Below are 19,463 nucleotides of genomic sequence, written 5' to 3'. Positions count from 1 at the left end.
TAGCCTGTATTGAGTCTTTCCTGAATCAACTCTTCACATATCTGTTTATATTGCTATTCTTATGATAATTCATTTCCACAGCAGTCTTCAGTCTAATAGTTCCATATGAATTTAGGTCTCCAACTGCAAAAGGTCATTGGGTTACATTGCACTTGCTACCCTCCTCACCTGCCAACACAATTATCTGGTTTGTGTTTTATGCAAGTGATAGATGCATTTCTCAATTTCAAGCTCAGATGGAAGGATCACTTTTACAAGGAAACAAAAGTTAGTTGCAATAAGCACTGGACATACAAGTAAGCCTTTATTTTTCATTCTCATTTTCTTCAAATAACCTTGCTCTCCTAGGCACCCATACAGAATGAAATACAGAAAAAAACCACCTTAAACGAGTATGTTAGTTTACTTAATACTCGATACAAAAAGTATCGTTACATGGAAAGAGGGCATTTTCATCTTTCTGCTTTATTTTCTAGAGCAATTTTCATTACAGCTTCGCAATTTTTAAGATTTTTTTTTTTTTTAAAGTTTAGTAACAGCAATTATTCAAGCTCAAGGGAAACATAATGCCTACATGAAAAACAGACCTGGACTTTTAAGCAGCAAAGGATACTTCTGGGTGCAATACCTTGTTCCTTTGTTCTTAGGCACTCTTAACTTCTGCCTCTGATACACAGGAGAATCGCTGAAAAACCACATTAAATCACAGACCATTTTCAAAGTATTCAAACGGTGCACGCTGCGCTCCGAGTGAAACTGGACACCTACAAGACAAGTAGTTGCACAGGAAACTCCTGACTGCAGGAGAACTGGTAAGGCCCCGTGCTCCCACTGCCCCAAGGGGGGAAGCCTCAGCGCCCCAACCTTGGGCTCCTGTGCAGGCTAACAAGTCAGATCCAAAACAACCAAACCCAACAAAACAAAAGGCAACAACCCAGCGCACACCATACAAGTGATCAGATTTGAGGTAGAGAAGGGAAACGATTCCATTTTATCTTTGGGCAGCCTGTTCGACCTTACTGAAAACAAGAGGAGTTTCCTGACTCCTGCAGGGAGATGACTAGGCATACAGTCCACTTCTAATTAAATCACCAAAAAGAAGATTAAAAAAACAGTGATAGCCTCATACTGACAAGGAAATACCTTAAAACTCACGCTTTTCGCATATATCGCAAGTCAGATAAAATGCAATGAGGGAAATATTACTCAAATTTCCCCCTCTACCCCAAAGCTCAGATACTTGGCAAAGGAGTCTTCCCTTCAACCAGCTCCTTAGCTATGCAATAGCAAGTTCCAGACAGAGGCCGAAAGCAAAGCCGCTTAAGATCCAAACACCACAAAAATGACAAACGCATTTCTAATTATTAAAAATACTGTTCTAAATATAAGATACAAACTGATACGCAGCTTACATCTCTTTTTGTCCACTATATTTGATTTTAAACATGTAAAATACAGTTCCAGCTTGCATTATCTGCTGGCAAGTTCGTATTTAGAATTGGTTTAATATTAGATACCATATTTAATATTTTGCTTAAATATTTAGCTTTGTTAATTTGCCTTTATTCACAGCATCCCATGGAGACAGGAAGGAATAGTACTACTTGGAAACATTACTTGAATTTAATACAGATAAAATGGAGTGTAAATGGCCTTTTAGCCACCACGCGCTTCAGCTGCCCATTCTAACCACAATGGAGATCACCACCGTTTGCTACGCTCTGACTAGAATGTAATTCAGCATCTAGGGTTCACCTATCTGCAGCTCAGAATAAAATTAAAATTTAAAAGCAATGTTATAGGTAGATCTATTTAATCCACAAATGGGTTTGATCTTGTATTTTAAAAAAGCCATGCCTCCAAGAAAGCAGAATCATAAAGGACAAAGGAATTTGCCTAGAAAGTAAGTTGCTACTTAAATGAGTTTAATACCATTAATAACATCAAATCACTCCTGTCCAATGGACAGGCCAACGCACTTCTGGAAGTTTAAAAGCAAGCCTGTACAGACAACAGAAAGTGTTTCAGAAATGAATTCCAGTAGAAAATAAAGGAAAACAAACTCCTGCTCAGCCCAGAGGCTCATTTCAGTGCAAAATATTTATTTAGAAATGTATACAATATGTGATTTTTCACCTCTATTTCCCAGCTGCAGACATACAAAAAAAACCCCAAAAACAAAACAAAACAAAAAAGACACTGCAAGAACAAAGTTGGTTCAAAGCTTGCAAATGTTGTCAGGTTCAGGAAAAAATGGAAACCAGCCTACTCCCTCCATCTAATTCCACTGATCCTCTCTTAAGATGATACAAGACAAGACAATCCTTAACATTTGAAGATTCAACCAACATTTGCACAAAGAGAAAGAATATTTATCAGGCTAGAACAGTTATGGTATCCATGAGACAAAAGAAAAAATAAGCTGCTACTTGAAAAATAAAGTCCACCACTGAAAAATTAGAAGAAAAGCATCTCTAAAGTTAATATGTCTTAAAAGGTATGTAGAGCATTCCTTTGGGAACAGCATACGTCTTTAGCATTTGCCTGGCTTGTTTTTGAATTATCACATAAAAAATAAATAGACGTCAATATTTTAAAGTATTATTAACTACCTAATAATATTATCCTTCAAGATAGAAGATTACTTTTAGAAAGATGGAAAATACAGAAACAGACTCCAGTACTATGGTATTTCAGTAAAACACAGAAGAGCAGTATTTTATCAACAATCTCAACTGTCTGTTGGTTATGTCACATTCTTCCCTTTTAATGTCATTACAGGCATTCAATGTAGAATATATCAAACCATAAGATACCAGAGGCAATCACCCTTCACTTTTTCACTAAAGATGAAGTTATAATATTAATTTCCCACTTCAATTCATATGCAGAGCCACCAAGAGCATGGCTGACCTAAGACTGCCTCGAGGTACTTGCAAGAGGAAATACTCATTACTTCCTTGCTTTCTAGGAGCTGATAGGAGCTTCTAAGAAAGATTTTCAGGTAGAAAATTACATGCAGGGAACTGCCTGAATGAGCAAAAGTTCATGCTGTTCCTGTAATTCTTTACCTGAATACACGTCATATCTTAAGAGAAGAAAAAGATTTTATGGCAAAAAAGGTCCATCTCCCTTTTATTCCCATGTTAATGTGTCTGAACTCTTTATGCTTGATCCTTTTAAAAACAAAAAACTCAAAACCGCTTCAGGAAAGCCAAAATAGTCTTACTGGTACTTCAATACCTGAGTGCAAGTGCTGGCTTGTCTGATTAAGTAACCTGTGGAGTTCTTAATAACAAAGACGATTATAATTCCTTTTTCATAAAAACAGTTAAGCTATGTCTTGAAACTATGTATGTGAAAACTAATATTCAGATAGAAATGAGCTATTTATAAACTTGAACTTCAGTTACTATGGAATGACTGGAGACACTCCGTCATGTTCTTATTTTTTAAGGTATACAATGTAAATTATCTTTTTGCTGAGGTTATCTACAGTTCAAATGCAGTACATTTAACAAAAAGTCTTTTGGGGGCAGGGCAGGGGGGTTGCAAATATCGCTGCCACTTCTCTTGGCTTTGAATAAAATTCTCAGTAGCCTAACCAAAGCAACTTTCTAAAATAAATTCTGCAGCTTACAAAAGTCAGATACACTACAAAATGCAAAAAAGGCTGAAGGTGTTTTAAATTTAGAATTAAATTTCCTCTAATGAGAAACTCCAAAGCTCCCAGCCCACTAGCAGGAACCCAGAAGCCAGGGGAGCATCCCGAGCTTTCAGACTCCTGCAGCCCCTGCTCCTGGGCACGCAGCAGGGACTGGGGGGGCTGCAGGACTGGGGGTGACTGCCCGGCCACGGCAGCCCCATGCCACCGCAGTCCCTCTGGCTGTTACCCCGCAGGGCCAGCGGGGCTGGCAGCACTGAGGCAGGTTCCTGTTGGAAACCCCTCTATGTCCTATCAGGAGTTTTCAAGGAATTCATTAAAATCGACTACACCAAACATCCCACAGGAAAAAATGCCGACCATATTTAGATCTGAACATTGCAAATAAAACTGACCAGAGAGCACTGTACTAGTTAAGAAGCACTTTACAGCTTACCCACTTCCCCCCCACCTCTTCTACTGCAACCGGGCTAAAGCCTGCCTAAATTATTCTATAATAATGCCAGTTTTGAGCTCCTGATGCACTTTTTAAGATTTCAAGGTCTGGAGAGGAGCTTTCAGTATTCCTGCCTGAATATTGAAGCCTAACTTTGATGTCCTCATTAACTCAATATAGTCACTCCCCACATCTAAACAGACACTGATATGCCCACATTCACCATCCAATTCATATTATAATGTCGTATCAGAAATAATTTTAAGCCTTTTTTTTTGTCAAGCAATGTTTAGGGGGTCCACGCATATTCCCTGACAGCTTCTACTCTACTGCTCCCTGCAGAAGAATGAGTACCCATTATGGTCTATGTAGCTTACACCACGGAAAGAACTGCAATCTTCTTTTCTTGCCTTTTGAGGCACTGGATTATTTTGTCACTACATTTATTTATCCTCTTCTCTTACCTGTTCTCTATGAAAGAATGTTGTCTTCACCCAGCATGGAGATAATAGCTGTGATTTTTTTAAATTAGTAATACTTCTCTCCTAAGGAGCTTTACTCACAATTTCAAAGATTTTTGTAACAGACAGCAATGGAAATCTAGCACTTTTTCTCCAACATGTGATGCTATTCTGTTGTCAAAAGCGTACTTGGAGATACTCAAAAATCTTCAAGATCATCACAGCATTAATGGTTGAGCATACAGCATAATCCTCTATTATGGTTGGCTGAGATACACACAAAAATATTTCATTACTTTTAATAATAAAATTTTATTTGAAAATATAAAAATCAGCAGAGCATTATCTCAAGATGCAGCTTAGCCACACAGTGCCTTATTAAAAATACAATTCATTTCAGCTATCAAAATGCTTCTCAACCCTTATCCTCCCACAGTTATTACAGTGCCATATTTTGTGGCAAGCTTGAGTATTACCTTTGGGATACTATAAGAATGCTTGATATCCCATTTCTTAATAAGCCCTTTATTTTCCAGTTATATAGAAAAGATAATGCTGAAGTTGAGATATTCATCACAAAAGAGGTAAGAGGTGCAAATACATATGTCCTATCAACTGAAAGAGCCATCTGAGGCAACATGTCTTTTCATTACCAAATCTCCAAGCACTTCACAGTTCCATAACCCATTAAGTATCTTCTCCTTTAATCTAGGGAAACTAAGGCACAAACACTAACCCACTCTGGTTTACAAAAGAGGTCAGCCCTCACAATCAAGTTTCAAACACTTGGTACTGAAATAAGGAAGGTTTCATGAAGTTAAAACTTTTAAGAGTTCAGTATGCAACATACTGAATCACTGTGAAGATCAGTGGCTTCACGGCTCACAGCCACAGAACTTGCACAAAATCAAGGCATCTACTCACTGCCTACATCTGAGACCACCAACCTTACTATCCTTGGTCATCCACACAGCCTACAATTCAAGGCCATTAAATATTCTCTAAGTCTTCCAGCACACCTACATGTCTTGTACAGTGTTCTCCCCGTCCCACAACGCATTACAAGGGCTAAGCAGCTCATATGAACTCCTTTAGAGTCAACAGAAGCATCCTTATGACTAACACCACTTCTATTCCAATTTAGAAGGTGTGCCCAGGAAAGATCTCATACATGAACAACACACAGTTCATCGTAAAATGCAGCAGCAAGAGTCCTTTACATTAAAGGAAATATCATGGGGTGTTACTACCTACTTTTATAAGGAGAATTTGCATAGTCCCTGAATTTAGCTTTTACATCTCTTCGTCAGTGCTCTCTTCATCCTAAAACAGATTTAAATTTACATTTCTAACCTTGCAAAGAGGTTAGAAACGTGGCTACCATGTTGTCACCAGTTAGTATTTATCTGAAAATAACATATGAACCCAGTTGCTTGTGAATGCTTCAACTAGAAAACGTGCACTGTTCGAAACTGTAGAAAAGTAGTTACAGCTACGCAGCATTTATTTTGAGATGGGAAAAACTTCACTATATAAAACAAATTCCTTAAATATGCCCCAGATATTGATTTAAGATTTCCTGACATTCAGGCAGATATCAAAACAGTACACACACACAAACTAAAAAATTCCTTTAATGGTGAAAAAACCTGTACTCCCTCTTAAAGAGGATAACAACAGGGATTTTTTTGGAGGGGAAAAGAAGAAAATCCCAGCTCTCTTCAGTGGCACTGAGCATTGGTAACCTCCAGGTCGCCAGTTCCAGCAACAACTGATGGTAGTTAACAAATGGCTGCTGTTGACAGTCTTAAGGAATTAGTTTTCTAGGATGACTCTTTGTATAGCAAATGAGCAAATGTTCACAATCAAGAAAAACCTATTAGAAATCCTATCGTTGGCAGACTCAGCAGAGAATAATGAAACAGAAGGAACATAGGAATTGAAGGATTATTCACTGTCTAGCACTGGAATTTTTGACACGAAGAAGAGACAGAGTAAACAGGATGTGGTGTGAAACATGAAGTTGCCGTATTTCTGAAAGGGATTTCCTGGTCAGAAAAAAGTGCAACATGGAACGCACAGCACACGCTGGTACATTCAGTATCGCCACACAACACCAGCCCGATTGCACACACACCACGCAGGCGCAATAGTCATTTGCCTGGCATGTTCTGGATCTCCAAAAGCTTTCAGAACAAGTTGCCGGACATCTGGAAACGCTAGACGAAGGGCCAGAGCCCTCAAACTCTTCTCACACAACACTGTGAGGTGAAGAAGAGGGCTATCTCCAATGAAATCTAGATGTGTGACAGCCCCAAGAACAATTCATATACGGGTTATTAAAAAATAAATGTTCCTTAGTATCCTCCTATGTAAATACTATTACTCCAAGATAAGGATGCCTAAGGGTACCTTCTTCCTGCAGAGTGTAATTGGTTACACTTACACAAGTCCTAAGCAAGCAACAGAGGTAGGCATGTAGAAGGAAGATGAAAAACAAGAAAAGCAATGTGAGCAAATAAAAGCTTGTCTAAACGTATGTAGGTTCTTGCTGAACTGTTTTGGACTAAGAAAGTCCACGTGTGCAGGGATTCAGGAATAAAAGCTCCTTGCCCCTATTGATTGCAACCCATGGTCAGAGAGGTTCTAAGGACGTTCTAACTGTAAGTGACCCATTCATCCCCAACAGTCCATTCGGAGTAATAAAACAAGGAAGTAATGTAAGAAGAGGTGACAGAGTAGCAGAAGTAAAACCAAAAACTATAAAATCTGCCCAGTGAGATAAGCAAATCTAGTACTTAATAACTAAGAGCTCCATCCTCTCTGAGCACTTTATTTCTCTTTGCTTAAAAATTCTAAGAACTTTCCTTCCTCTGTCACTTGCATAGTACAGCAAGAAATGCCGTGCTGGAAAGGCTGAACCTGCATGCTGCTCAGAGTTATTTTTGTCACACTTAAGGCTGCTAAGGAAGGTTTGAAGTGAGACTATCAATATGCTGCCTTTTAACTGATTTTTGTTTTGGGGTTTTTTGTTTTTTAATGTATGGATTAGGCACTCGTACTAAACAACTTTCTGACATGCAAAGTTGTCAATGCTCTGACTAAATACAAGAAATTTAAAAAATCCAAGGAAAATACACCCACTCTATAAGGAGCTCTAGTATTGTTTAGAATGAATATAATCCAGTCATAGGTGCTTTTTTCCTGATGGGAACAAAGATTTTTCTAAAAACAATGTCCTTCGTATGACTGCATCATGGCAGAATCAACAGCATCTCCAAGAAAAAATAAAAGGTGGGCAAAAGTACAGAAGAAAAAGGGAAAAGGTTGTTCTCGGGCAGTATAAAGTAAACACCTACAATTAAAGTTAACAAGATGAAAGGTAAAATACACATATGGGACTGAAAGACTTTTTGCATAGGTGGAAGAATACAAAAACCCCTTTCTTTCAGAACAACATATTCAGTAACCTGTGTTGAATGGCCCCATGGGAAAGGGCTCACATCTGAAATATCATTCTAGGTGATCCCAAGAGAGGTCAAGCGCTCAACTAACATGGATATTTACTGAGTGCTCCTGGTAGGGAACCAGGCAGTACAGTTTCAGTGGGATGCTCATTGGAGACAGTGACATTGCAAGGCTGAGCTCATCCAAAAGCCGCCCAGGACCACAGGGCAGAGTCCCCACCAAGGCCACGCAGCTCACTCCTTACAGCCCTGCTCCCTACTCATCCCCTGGTGCTACCTCTGGATTCCTGTCTGACAGCACAGGTACACCAGCAGAGCTCTCCAACTCAAGAGAAAGCTATTCACCTTCTCGGTCAGGTTCATTTTCTCATGGATTAACAAATTAGATCAGCTCCCTGTGCAGTTGCACAAACACCAGAGCCAATGCAAGGGAGGAGGAAGGGAGCCCTTTTCAGCAGCAGTGAGCCTGAGCAGTGAGTTCAGCCATCTCATGTAACTGCACCCTCAGACTAAGTTTCAACTCATTCCTTCTGCACACTGCTCTATGTCACCATTTCTCACTGCATCAAAGTGACATAAAATGCTTAAAATGCTTCATGTAAAGTTGTCGTTAAATCTTAAGACAGGTAAGCAATGTGTAATTCCAAACGAGCCTATCTGGCTCATTTTGAAACTTTAGCAAAGATTTTACAAGATGACCATACATCTACATCTGTGAAAAGCTGAGGGGCATACAGCAAGAATGTGTTCAGCCTCTATGTTCAGTCAATCTTTGACCCTGTCACAGCTGTTATTTCAGTGTGTACTGAATGCAAGTTAAAACAAGTTAAAAAAAAAAAAAAGAAAACTGACAAAAGCTAGCAAGTCCCTGCAAGGTATCTGTGCTACAGCACAGAGTATCTGTGTGTTATTTTGTGTGTATAAATGTTTTAGATTTCAAAACTTACCAAACTTTGTCACAGTTTATAATGACCTACCTTTTATATGTTTATAAAGTCTATTTAATCCTTCTGTGCCTTTTCTTTTAATAGCAAATGTTCTAAATATATTTACAGTTTATGAGCTTTACCTTTCAACATTTGAAATAGTATGCCATAGGGAACTTTTTGTAGGAAATGTGTTTAACAATGAACATTTTTACCTCTCAGAACAATTTAATTTGATGAAAGAAAATGTTCTATGCTTTTCTAAAACACACTACCTGCACTTTTAGAGTTTCTGTAGCTACGTGAAAATCCATTAGAATTCAAAATTGAGCCTTAACTGAATCACAATTATCATACAGTTGTTACTATAAGCATTAGTTTGAGAGCTATGCAAAAATACAAGTTAAAAAAATCACCATAACCGTTTATCGTAAAAGTTTAAGTCTCCCACTTGTGCAACTTTGCATATGAACTATCACTGTAACTCATTATCTTAGATTTGCTGCTATAAATATAGGCCACACTAACTAAACATCAGTGTTATCTATTGTAAAGAACCATCTTGAATTACATTATATAATACCCCATATGTTTGGGTAGGGCAGAGATGGACAAAGACTACCAGGCATAAAGAAACATCAGAGACCATGGCAGTCACCATAAAATTTAAAACAACAACAAAATAATTGTGACTGACATTCAATCATATATAGCAGAAGATTTGAATCTTAGAGCTGTGGTAAAAACCAAACAAGAACAGTGAGATCCCTCCTAGTAAAAATCCTTCTCTCAATGAAACCCTAGAAGTACCCTCAAGTCAGACATATACTCAACCAGCAACCTCATCTGTTATCACCTATCTCCATTTCTCTTCCCAAGCAATTATGACAGTCTCTCAAACTATTACACATTCACCTGTTTTCTAAAGACCATGTTTTTCTCAAGCAAGTAACAAGTAAGCGTGACATATGTATTTGCTATTCAATACAGGACTAGCTTTAGACTGTGCCACAAAAAGAGAGCATAGAAGTAAGAGTTTCTAACAGCTACACAAAAAGGTCAAAAGTGGCAGTGTGCTCATAGAACGATCAGAAATTCCTTCAAGATGCTCACAGCCTATGTAAGAGGTGTGGGGGGGAAGGGGAATGTGGAGGACAGGAGCATCCCTTTCAGCCCCCTGCTACAGGGCTGCCATGGCTGCACTGTCCAAGCACGTTCTTCAGTGGGAGTGATCTCTGCTCCATTAACACAGTGAATCCAGTGATTTCCATCAGCTCCCCGTCCCCGTTTCACTACCGTCTCCTATTCCATGGGAAAAGTATTGTCACAGCAGGCCTGGTAGCAATGTCCTGATAATACTTCACCACACATTTCCTTTCAGTTGATAGGAATAGTGCCATTGCACAGACAAAACAGTGCCTGCAAGAAATAAGGAGCAGGATAAAAACCAGATGGCTGAAGTTAAGCGCAGGAAGGCAGGAGCAACGCTTGTAGGGAGGAGAAATAATTTTGATGAGCTGAGACTGTGAACACGGCTCTCCACACAAAGGGAACACAGCCTGCCATGACACACCCTGCAACAGCATAAATATGAAATTAGATTTGAATGAAATAGTTATCTACACCACCTAAAGGCTGAATTCTTTTCAACCAAGTACCAGATGAACATGACTTTTTTTTTTTTTTTCAATTTAACATCAGGCTAATGCAGCTTCAGCTGTTTAGATGACTACCTGTCAACCATAATCAAAAACACCATTTTGAAAAATGTGATCTGTAACTCAAGGCAAGAACATTGACAGCATATTCCCTTACAGTACATCTATACCTTCACGATTTGCTTCCAGCTGGTACAAGCCTTGGCAGTGATAGGCATGACTCTTAACATCCCAACTCCCCAGCAACTGGCTCCATCCATACAAAGACAAATGTTATCAGTGATAGAGGAACCAGAAACACCTATGCAAGCCCAGACTGTATTTAACATTGTGTCCAACATAGTTCAAATCTTTAAATCTTGCTGAAGACAGGGTATTTTAATTCTTACTAAAATTACGTGAACTCTAAGAACCCAGTACAGGAGAACTTCAAGCACAAAATATGATTCATAGTATTTTCCCTGTCCTTGCTACAGTTAAAAAAAAAAAAGTTAAAACGTTTCAGTCAACGTATTTAAAATGCATCATTCATCACCATCTACACAGCCTCGAGATGAAACTTTTAAGAACTGAAAGCAAGGTCTTCTTGACATTGCTTCCTAAAGTATAGCACAAATATTGTCATATCAAGAATGGATTAAGTAATACTAATTTGATTTTTTTGATTAACAATTTGATTGGCAAAGGTAGCAGGCATTGATCCAATAAGCTTCTGCATGGTACTTGTCTTGGGACTGTTCTCTATGCCATTTCAATTAAGGAATTCCCAAAATATACAATTAATGTTGCATTAATATAGCAACTATTAAAAAGACTGAAGTTATGTTTTGAAACCAGGGGATTTTTTTGAATATAGAAAATAATCATCAAACAGTTGTGTTTCTTCTAAGATCCCAGAGGGATCCACTCTTGCTCCTGCACTACATATTCTTAAATGACCTGGAAAATCCAAACCTTCCTCATGGAATAGACAGCATGATCCTCAACAGATGATGAGAATTGGCGAAAGCAATATAAAAAAAGACACGTCACTGACTTCCACTGAAACCAACATAGCAACATGACCAAAAGTAGTTCAACAATTAAGAAGAAAGATTAGAAAGAACTGTAGGAGACCTTACTTTGCCATGTAGGCAACTCTGCAGAGAACCCGGCTAAACACAGCTTCATGGGGCAAGCTTTTGGCCAAAAAAAACTAACTGTCCTTCAATTCTCTGTGAAACAAGGAATCTAGAGCCTCACACCCCTGGGAGGTCCTATTATCTTCTTACTTAACATTTTCTTAATTGCTTCTAAAATGCAATGTCCACAATTCAGGAAGGGTGACAATAAATTGGAGGGGATTCAGGACAAAACTGAGAGAATAACTGAAGTAAAAAAAAAAAGAAAAAAAGAAAAGAATGTCTGTTAAACTCCAGAGGATTATTTTTCTTAATAAAAAGAACATAAAGCAAGAAATTGATTAAAAGTCATAAGAATTCATACTCAGGAAAACACAAGTTATAATAGGATTTTCAGTGACGAGGATATTGCAAGATTCAGTGGCTAGAAACTAAAGGTAGCCCTCTTCAGATCAGACGTAAGAAATAAAATACAAATCAGCCACTTCCCAAGAATTGGGCTGAATTTTGTCTCACTGGAAATTTTTAACTGCACCTTCTAAAACGTAAACTCTAGTTTCAACACAGATTAAAAAAAAAAAGTCCTATGGCCTGCATTATGAAGAGGTCAGAGATTGCAACAGTCCTTCTGACTTGATAATCTATTAATCTTGTCAGATCAGAATACACGCCTGACCACCTTCAGGACCGAATGCAAAGTCATCTATAGGCGCACCTATTTTGACGGTATATTGTTAGCCTGAAACTTTTACCTTTAAACGTCGTCAAGATCGGAACTGCAGATACATCAAGCTAGAGGCATAAAAGGCAGGCTATAACAAAAATCGCATCACCTAGAAAATCCTCATTTCAGTTAGCAGAGTTATACAATCAAAAAGCAATGCGGAGCCAGTAAGCTATCCTGTATTTTTTCCGCACTTCCCGGAACTTTACAGAACTCTCCGTGGGACTGAATCGCTCCAGACAAGTTGTAGCTGAGAGGAGCCTCCGCACGCCCGAGGGCAGCGCTTTAGAGGAAAGCAGTTAACCAGCCTCAGCAGAGCGAAAAACAACGTTGAAATAAAGGGCGAAGCGGGATGCTAGCGCGGCGCTTGCCGCCGCCGGCCCGGGGGCTGCCGTCTGCCGCCGCGGGGCGAGGTCGCACGGTGCCCCAGCGTGCCAGGGCCCCGCCGCCCGGCCGGGAGGCAGCATTGTTCCGGCGGGCAGCGCCGGTGCCCGCCGCCCCGCGCACGCGGAGCGCTGCCCCCGCCGCGCCGCCGCCCCCGAGCCCCGCTTCCCTCCCAGAGCCGGGCAGGGACGCGTGAACTCTTGAACCCGCGCCGCAGCCCAACACGAGCCTCCGGGGCGGAGAGCGGCGGCGGCGGCGCGCCCTGCGCGGGGAGACCGACCGCCCCGCCGGCGCCGAGGGCCGCCGGCGCCCGCGGACGGCGGGGAGCTCGCTCCGGCGGCCCTCCGCCCGCCTGGCTCCGCGGCCGTGCCCCCAGACGCGGAGGTCCGGCGGACGCGGCCCGTCCGCCCGCTCCCTCCGCCCCGCGGCCCGCCCGGCCTCACCCGCCGCCCGGCGCCGCTGGGCCCTGCTCGCCCCCAGCCGCGCCGCGGGGACGCCCCCCGCCGCCCTGCCTTGCCCCGCCGGAGGGAGCCCCTCGTCCGGTTCCCCCCGGCGCTCCCTCGGCCGCCCGCGGGGCCAGGCCCCGGCCCAGACCCCGACCTTTCCTGCAGCAGCCCCCCGGCGGACCCTCCTCACCTGGGCTTGAGGCTGCCGGCGCCCCGCTCGTAGGCCCAGGAGGCGGCGGGCTGCGCGGCGGCCGGGGCCAAGGGGTCGGCGAAGCTGGGGGTCGTCGGGTAGTTCCTGTCCATCATCGGGGCAGGGCGCGGGGCCGGGGCGGCGGGGGCTCCGCTAGGGCCCTGCGCGCAGGGCGGCGGCGGCGGGGACCGAGCGGGGCGGGTGGGAGCGGCCCCCCCTGCCTCATGCGGGGCGGGCAGCGCCGCGGCCCCCTCCCCGGCGCGGGCCAGGCCGCCGCGTCCCGGCCCCCCTGCCCTGCCTCCACTCCCCTCCCCTCCCGCTCAGCTGCGGGCGGCGGCGGGCGGGCGGCTGAGGGGAGCTGCGCACGGCGGCGGGGGCTGCGCGGCGGCCAGGCGGGGACCCATGTCGGGCTGCTCTTTCCCAGGATGCACCTCCGCCGCCAGCGCGCACTGGGGCTCACGGGCTCCGGCTCCGTGGCCGGGGGGCAGGGAGGCCGCGGGGGGGGGGGCCGCCGCCGGAGCGGCCGCCAGCAGCGCCGGCGGGGGGGAGGAGGAGGAGGAGGTCTGCGACTGGGGAACGGGCGGCCGCGGCCTGACGGAGAAGCGCGGCGGCAGCAGCAGCGGCTGGAGGGGAGCGTGGCGGGGGCGGTAGCCGCCACCGGGGCGGGGTGGGGGGGGGGGGGCTGACTGAAGGCGGGGACGGCCGGGCCGGGCGGTGAGGCGGGGTGGTGGTGGCGGGGGGAGGCCGGTTTCTCGGCGGGGCCGCGTCAAGTGAAGCGCTGGCGCTTTGTTGGAGGGGCCGGGGCGGGGCCATCTTCTTCCCGCTGAGAGGAAGCGGCGTCAGCGGCGGGCAGCGCCGCGGGCCGCGGCCTCCGGGGCGGCCGCCGCCACGATGGAGGACGACAGCCGTCTCAGCCGCCCTGCCCCCCCTACCGCCCCGAGGCGGCGGGTTGCCTCACGGGGAGCGCATTGTAAAGCAATTTGTAGGGCGGCTCTCCCGCCCTGCCCCGCCGCGGGGGGAGGCGCCCGCCCGGGCGCCTCCCCCCGCGACGGGGTGCGTGGATCCGCTGCCGTCCTCACAGGAAAATTAACCTGGGGGGGTACAAAATAAAAAAACCCCGGTGATGGTCGCGGGAGTTCGGTGGGGCTAGCGGTCACCGGGAGAAGCTCATCGCCGTGTTTCCCCCCGAGCTCTTGCTTTGGCGCTTCAAGCTCCTTGTGTGCCGGCGCTCGGTTGTTTAGGTTGGTCATCGCTCTGAGGACGCTTTACAGAGGTTAAGTAATATAAAAGCACAGCCCTTTAGCTATTTTTTTTTTCCTTTTTGTAAGCTAAAAGCTCCTAATATATATAGATATATCAGAGCTTTCCAAAAGACTTGTGTATTCTCCATCAGTAAGTCCCTGCAGGCCTGGAGTCTGAATAGGCCAAAAGTCAAACAGCAAGAGGAAAGGACAGAAAGAATAAGTATTCAGAGCAATCTAAGCCACCTGGTGCACAGACAGTAAATTCCTGTATCTTTGGCTGTGTGCTTGTTAAAGCAAAGTATAAGGGAAATGGGCACCAGCTGTTTAGAACAGGGTAGCAGCAGAGGGGACATCCGTCTGGGGCAGGGGGATGGTGGGTAGACAATGACGACTTGCTTTCCCTGCAGGTTGAAGGTACACAGGCTGAGATGAGCAGGAGGAATGTGCCTGAGAGGTAAAGATGAGGAATATGCACTTGAAAGAGAGGGTGACTGCACCTGAAGGCATTGCTCAGGAGAGGAAGGTGTATGCTAATGAGTAAGTCTTTTGAAGATGCAGTTTGTAGTACTTGGGGCAATATCGAACCACAGAGTGAAATTAATTTTGTAGTGAAATGCAGAGTTTAGAAACTTGACTACAGCCAATCAGATTAGATGCTAAAAAAATTGAAAAAGTGGAGCGGTCAATATTAAACGAGAAAGCAGGAAGGTAAGAGACTTCAGGAGGAAAAGCTGAGGTTCTGCTTTTCTCATGCCTAGTTTCAAGAAGCAGCAAAGTCGGCTACAGGAAGAAATGCAGCCTTGGATCAGGAGGGAAGGGTAAGTGTGAAAGTCATCAGCATGGAGGAGACTGAACGAAGTCACCCAGAGGCCAGGGCAGAGGGAGGAGGGAGAAGAAGAGAAGAAACGTACCAAAGCCAGAAACCAGCAGAGTGAGTTTTTCTTGTGTTTGCTTAAGTTAGCACCTGTATTGCTTGCAGCTGGAGGAGAGTATGTGGGGGACCTTCTTTCCCTGGGAAACACGAGGGTTGCCGTTTTACATATGAACGAGGCCTGACAAAATTATTCCAATTTTATGCTAATGCTGAAGCACTTACACTGCTGATACTATTGAAAGTAACATTTCCAGTGGAGAAGGACCTACAGTTTTTTATTTCCCTGCAGGATCTCCGCTAATCTCCATTATAATATTACACTTAGAGTGCATTTTTTCCCTCAAGTGGGCCTGAGGGAAGGACGATACACGGTCCTAAGGGATACGAAATCCCTTTTCCACCTAACCATAGTGTTTGGTTATCTAGAGCGAGCGTGTTGGTGTGGAGCTACCTTAAAAGTGTCTTGCCACAAATTTGGAGTGACATATTAATAAATCGTAAAACTGCTAGTGTTTTGTTTAATTTTTCTCAAATAATGGCAACATGAACTTTAAAGAGTACCATAATGATGTGTGTTTTCATTACAGGATATTTCTCTAAAGAGAAGGGGGGTGTGTGTGTCAATACGTGGCTGTAAAATCATGTTACAGGAGAAATCACAAACAAGACCCAGTCCAGATTTACAGGCAGGGATACATACACAATTAGTTTAGATCACTAAATGAACTAATTGTCAATATACCACAGACACAGTGTTTCCCTGAACATTGTTGGAGTAGATCCTGTTTCTTGTAATCAAATAGCAAAGTTGAGTGAAACAGAAAATTGTGACAGCTGTTGTTAAGTTTAATTTCTTTTACATGGTTTTAATAGAGGTGGAGTAGACTGAAAACTTAATTGCTAATGTCCATAACCACTAGATAAAGTCAGTTTATTCAGTGGTTTGCTTTTCCTGTGTATGAGATAAATCCACTTGTCCTGAGACCAGCTGGTGAGACTTCCGCAGTTTTCTCATTAAACTGATCCCTGCTGCTTGTTGCTATCCTCCGTCTAGGAGAGCTACCTCGAAGTTTGTGCATTTTATCTTTTTGTAAGCAAAAGATATCTTGTAACACCATTCTCTAAGACAAGAAAAGAGTCTGTTTAGAGTAAGTGCTTTTACAGGATCCTGGTATCCATGATACTTATAAACAGCTTTTCTGAAAGATCTGTCAGCAATAGAAAAAATCCTTTGATAGATCCTGTTAATTACATATGTTATTTTAATGGGTAGATTAAAGTGTACATATTGAGATACGTATTTAGAAGTCATATTAGACATGTTCATGATTCTGAATATTGAAAATATTTTGATTCTTGTGTTAGTATGGAACGCTTTTGTTTCAAATGCAGCAATTACTTGCCATTTAGGAACTGAGCTGTGAACTTTAACACCTTCCAAACCGTAGGTCATAACTGAGTGCCTATAGCCAGTAATGATATTGTATGCGCTTATCTCTCAAGTCAAGAATTTAATATAATAAATATATTTTGCTGAAACATAAGCTAATACAATTTTTCACTCTATTTAAGAGCAAAATCTTAAATTACAGCACTGTAACACAATCTGTGCAGCATACCAGCCTGGGGCAGTACTGAATTTTTGTTGCTGATTTCTTTTCCTAAATGAACAGTCTCCACTTGGAAAAATAACATAACAAATCCTTTACAGAGTCAAAACCATCATGTGATGGTTAGGAAACAGACTTAGGTACTGAAGGTAACGCTTTAATGGGAATTGTCTGCCTAAGGTCCGAGGAGCGATCTTCAAAGCTCTGCAGGATGCACTGCTGCCTACAGGTGTGGTGTGGCAGCAGGGCTGGGCTGCCTCAGCTGCTTGCTGACACCCAAAGGAGAAGGCCTTACTCTCTCTCTCTCCTTCCCTGCTCCAGCCTCCCGCTCCTAGCAATGTGCTCTGAGCCACAAGGTGAGCAGTAAATTCACTCCAGTGGCGAAAGAACATTTACTTTTTTGCCAGAGGTCATTTTTCTGTAATTTTGCTGAGCTGAGTCAGCTTGCCTTGCATCGAATGAGTGCTGGCTTAGGGCAAGCAGTGGTGGTGTGCAGCCAGAAGCAGCTGGGAAGGGAAGGAGATGACAGGAAAGAGCAGGGAACTTTTACTTTTGATGGTGAGATGTTGACTTGGCTTGTGGTGTATTCAGTGTAGAAATTTCTAGAGTCTACAAGTGCTTCAGGATGTGCCTCTGTGGACAGTAACGGGCTTCTCTGCCCATATGCCAGTTCAGCCAGAATCAAGCCAGCTCTGTTGCAGAACTGTGTTAGCTAATATACACTGCCCCTTAGGGAAACTTTCCTATTTTCCTCTTTCTGTTTAAATAATTTAATTACTTAAATTATTTAGTTAGTTACACAATGCTGTATGGCAATATTGCTTTTTGAGGTCTAGTTTTATGCTTAAAGTGACCATATGCCAAATGAAATGCAGGATCAAGCTAATGGGTAGTTGGCAGTTTTCTGTGATTTGATCATAATTAAAACCAATATGTCAGTCACAAATCCAGGGCCAGAATAATGCTCCAATTCACACTTGGCATTGATTTATTTATTTGTAATTGATTGATTTATTTAGTAACTTCTTTGTTGCTTAGTGTGCTATTATTATTACCCATGTGAACAGGAAAATGTCAGCCAGTGTTTGAGTTGAGTGTGATTGAGTATTTTGTATGTTGTATATATACAAGACTGGCCAGGCAGAAGGCTACATGGTATGTGACAGCTTTAACAGTACCACAGATGTTAAATACCAGGATAGCACCACTAAGGGTCCTTGTGCATGCAGCAGCAGGTGTTACTGAATGGGGCGATTCTTCATAGGGCGAGCAGTTGCTGCCTGTGCTTTTGGCATCCTTTTTACTACAGGTACAACAAACTTGGCTCTACAAGGCTTTTCCAATGTCTCTCTATCCCTGTATGCCCTCCTTTTCCACAGAGGGCATTGCTCCTGTCCTTTGCCTTTCCATAACACATGATGCCTGGTTTTGGTCTTGTCCTGGCTCTTCCCTCATGTTTAAGTGCCAAAATATTTTCTTTTCCTTGCATTAAGAGTCTTTCAGCTAAATCTGTAAAGTGTTGGTTTTGCAGCAAAATTCTTGGTACGCTTAGGGCAATTTTTGATGGGCTGAAAAGAATTGTGGAAGAATAGTCAGATGCACATGCTGGATCAGCAGTTTCAGCTGTTGTTGATCGAACAAAGTAGTTAAAGGCACGGCATGCGGTTAACGCTGCAAATCTGAGATTACAGCTTGGTTGTTGAAAGTGGACAAAAAGGATTGTATTTCAGTTCATAATAGTACTTTATTTTGGAATGATCACAGTATCATAAATAGTTCGCTAACATACACAAACATCTTGGCGGTTAGCTTTCAGTGGCTAACCATTTGTCAACAAAAGCTCTGGAAATGCTTAACAGTTAGCCTTGTGCTGAGAGAATGAATCTTCACAATTGTTTGGAAATAGTGTTTCGGAGACTTGAGGACATTCTGTTTTGAAAACTAATGTTTCAGAGATAAAACATTCAAATAATTTGAACGTGTCTGATCAGATGAAGTTTGAGGAAGTTCAGACCAAAGCTGAGCTGGATCTGATTTACTAACAAATTCTAAAAAGAGTGCAAAATAAAATTTGTGCAGTGTCTTTCTCTGTTGAACACTGATGGACAGTAGGCATCCACTTACAGATTGTGGATGCCGCACCTTTGTGCAGGCTTCGTATGTGTGCTGCTGGGCTGTGATATCCTCCATGAGCAGCAATAGGTAAGTAGATCAGATATTATGCAGTAATAAACATGAGTCTTGGTTAGGCCTATTAT

The 19,463-nt window shown here is 43.1% G+C and overlaps 1 protein-coding gene across 1 annotated transcript in view; it reads right to left on the bottom strand.

Annotated features, from left to right (window-relative positions):
- Positions 1-14,115, bottom strand: part of QSER1 (glutamine and serine rich 1) — a 47,228-nt gene extending 33,113 nt beyond the window's left edge. Inside the window, exon 1 of the mRNA XM_072863619.1 lies at positions 13,478-14,115. Within this exon, the coding sequence (XP_072719720.1) occupies positions 13,478-13,593 (116 nt within the window). The 5' untranslated portion in view covers positions 13,594-14,115. The remainder of the gene's footprint in view (positions 1-13,477) is intronic.
- Positions 14,116-19,463: the final 5,348 nt, after the last annotated feature.

The sequence above is a fragment of the Ciconia boyciana genome, chromosome 6 (assembly GCF_034638445.1).
Source record: "Ciconia boyciana chromosome 6, ASM3463844v1, whole genome shotgun sequence".
In the NCBI taxonomy this organism is placed as follows: Eukaryota; Metazoa; Chordata; class Aves; order Ciconiiformes; family Ciconiidae; genus Ciconia; species Ciconia boyciana.
The sequence above is the reverse complement of the archived record's forward strand: the minus strand, read 5'-3'. Positions and strand labels throughout refer to the sequence as shown.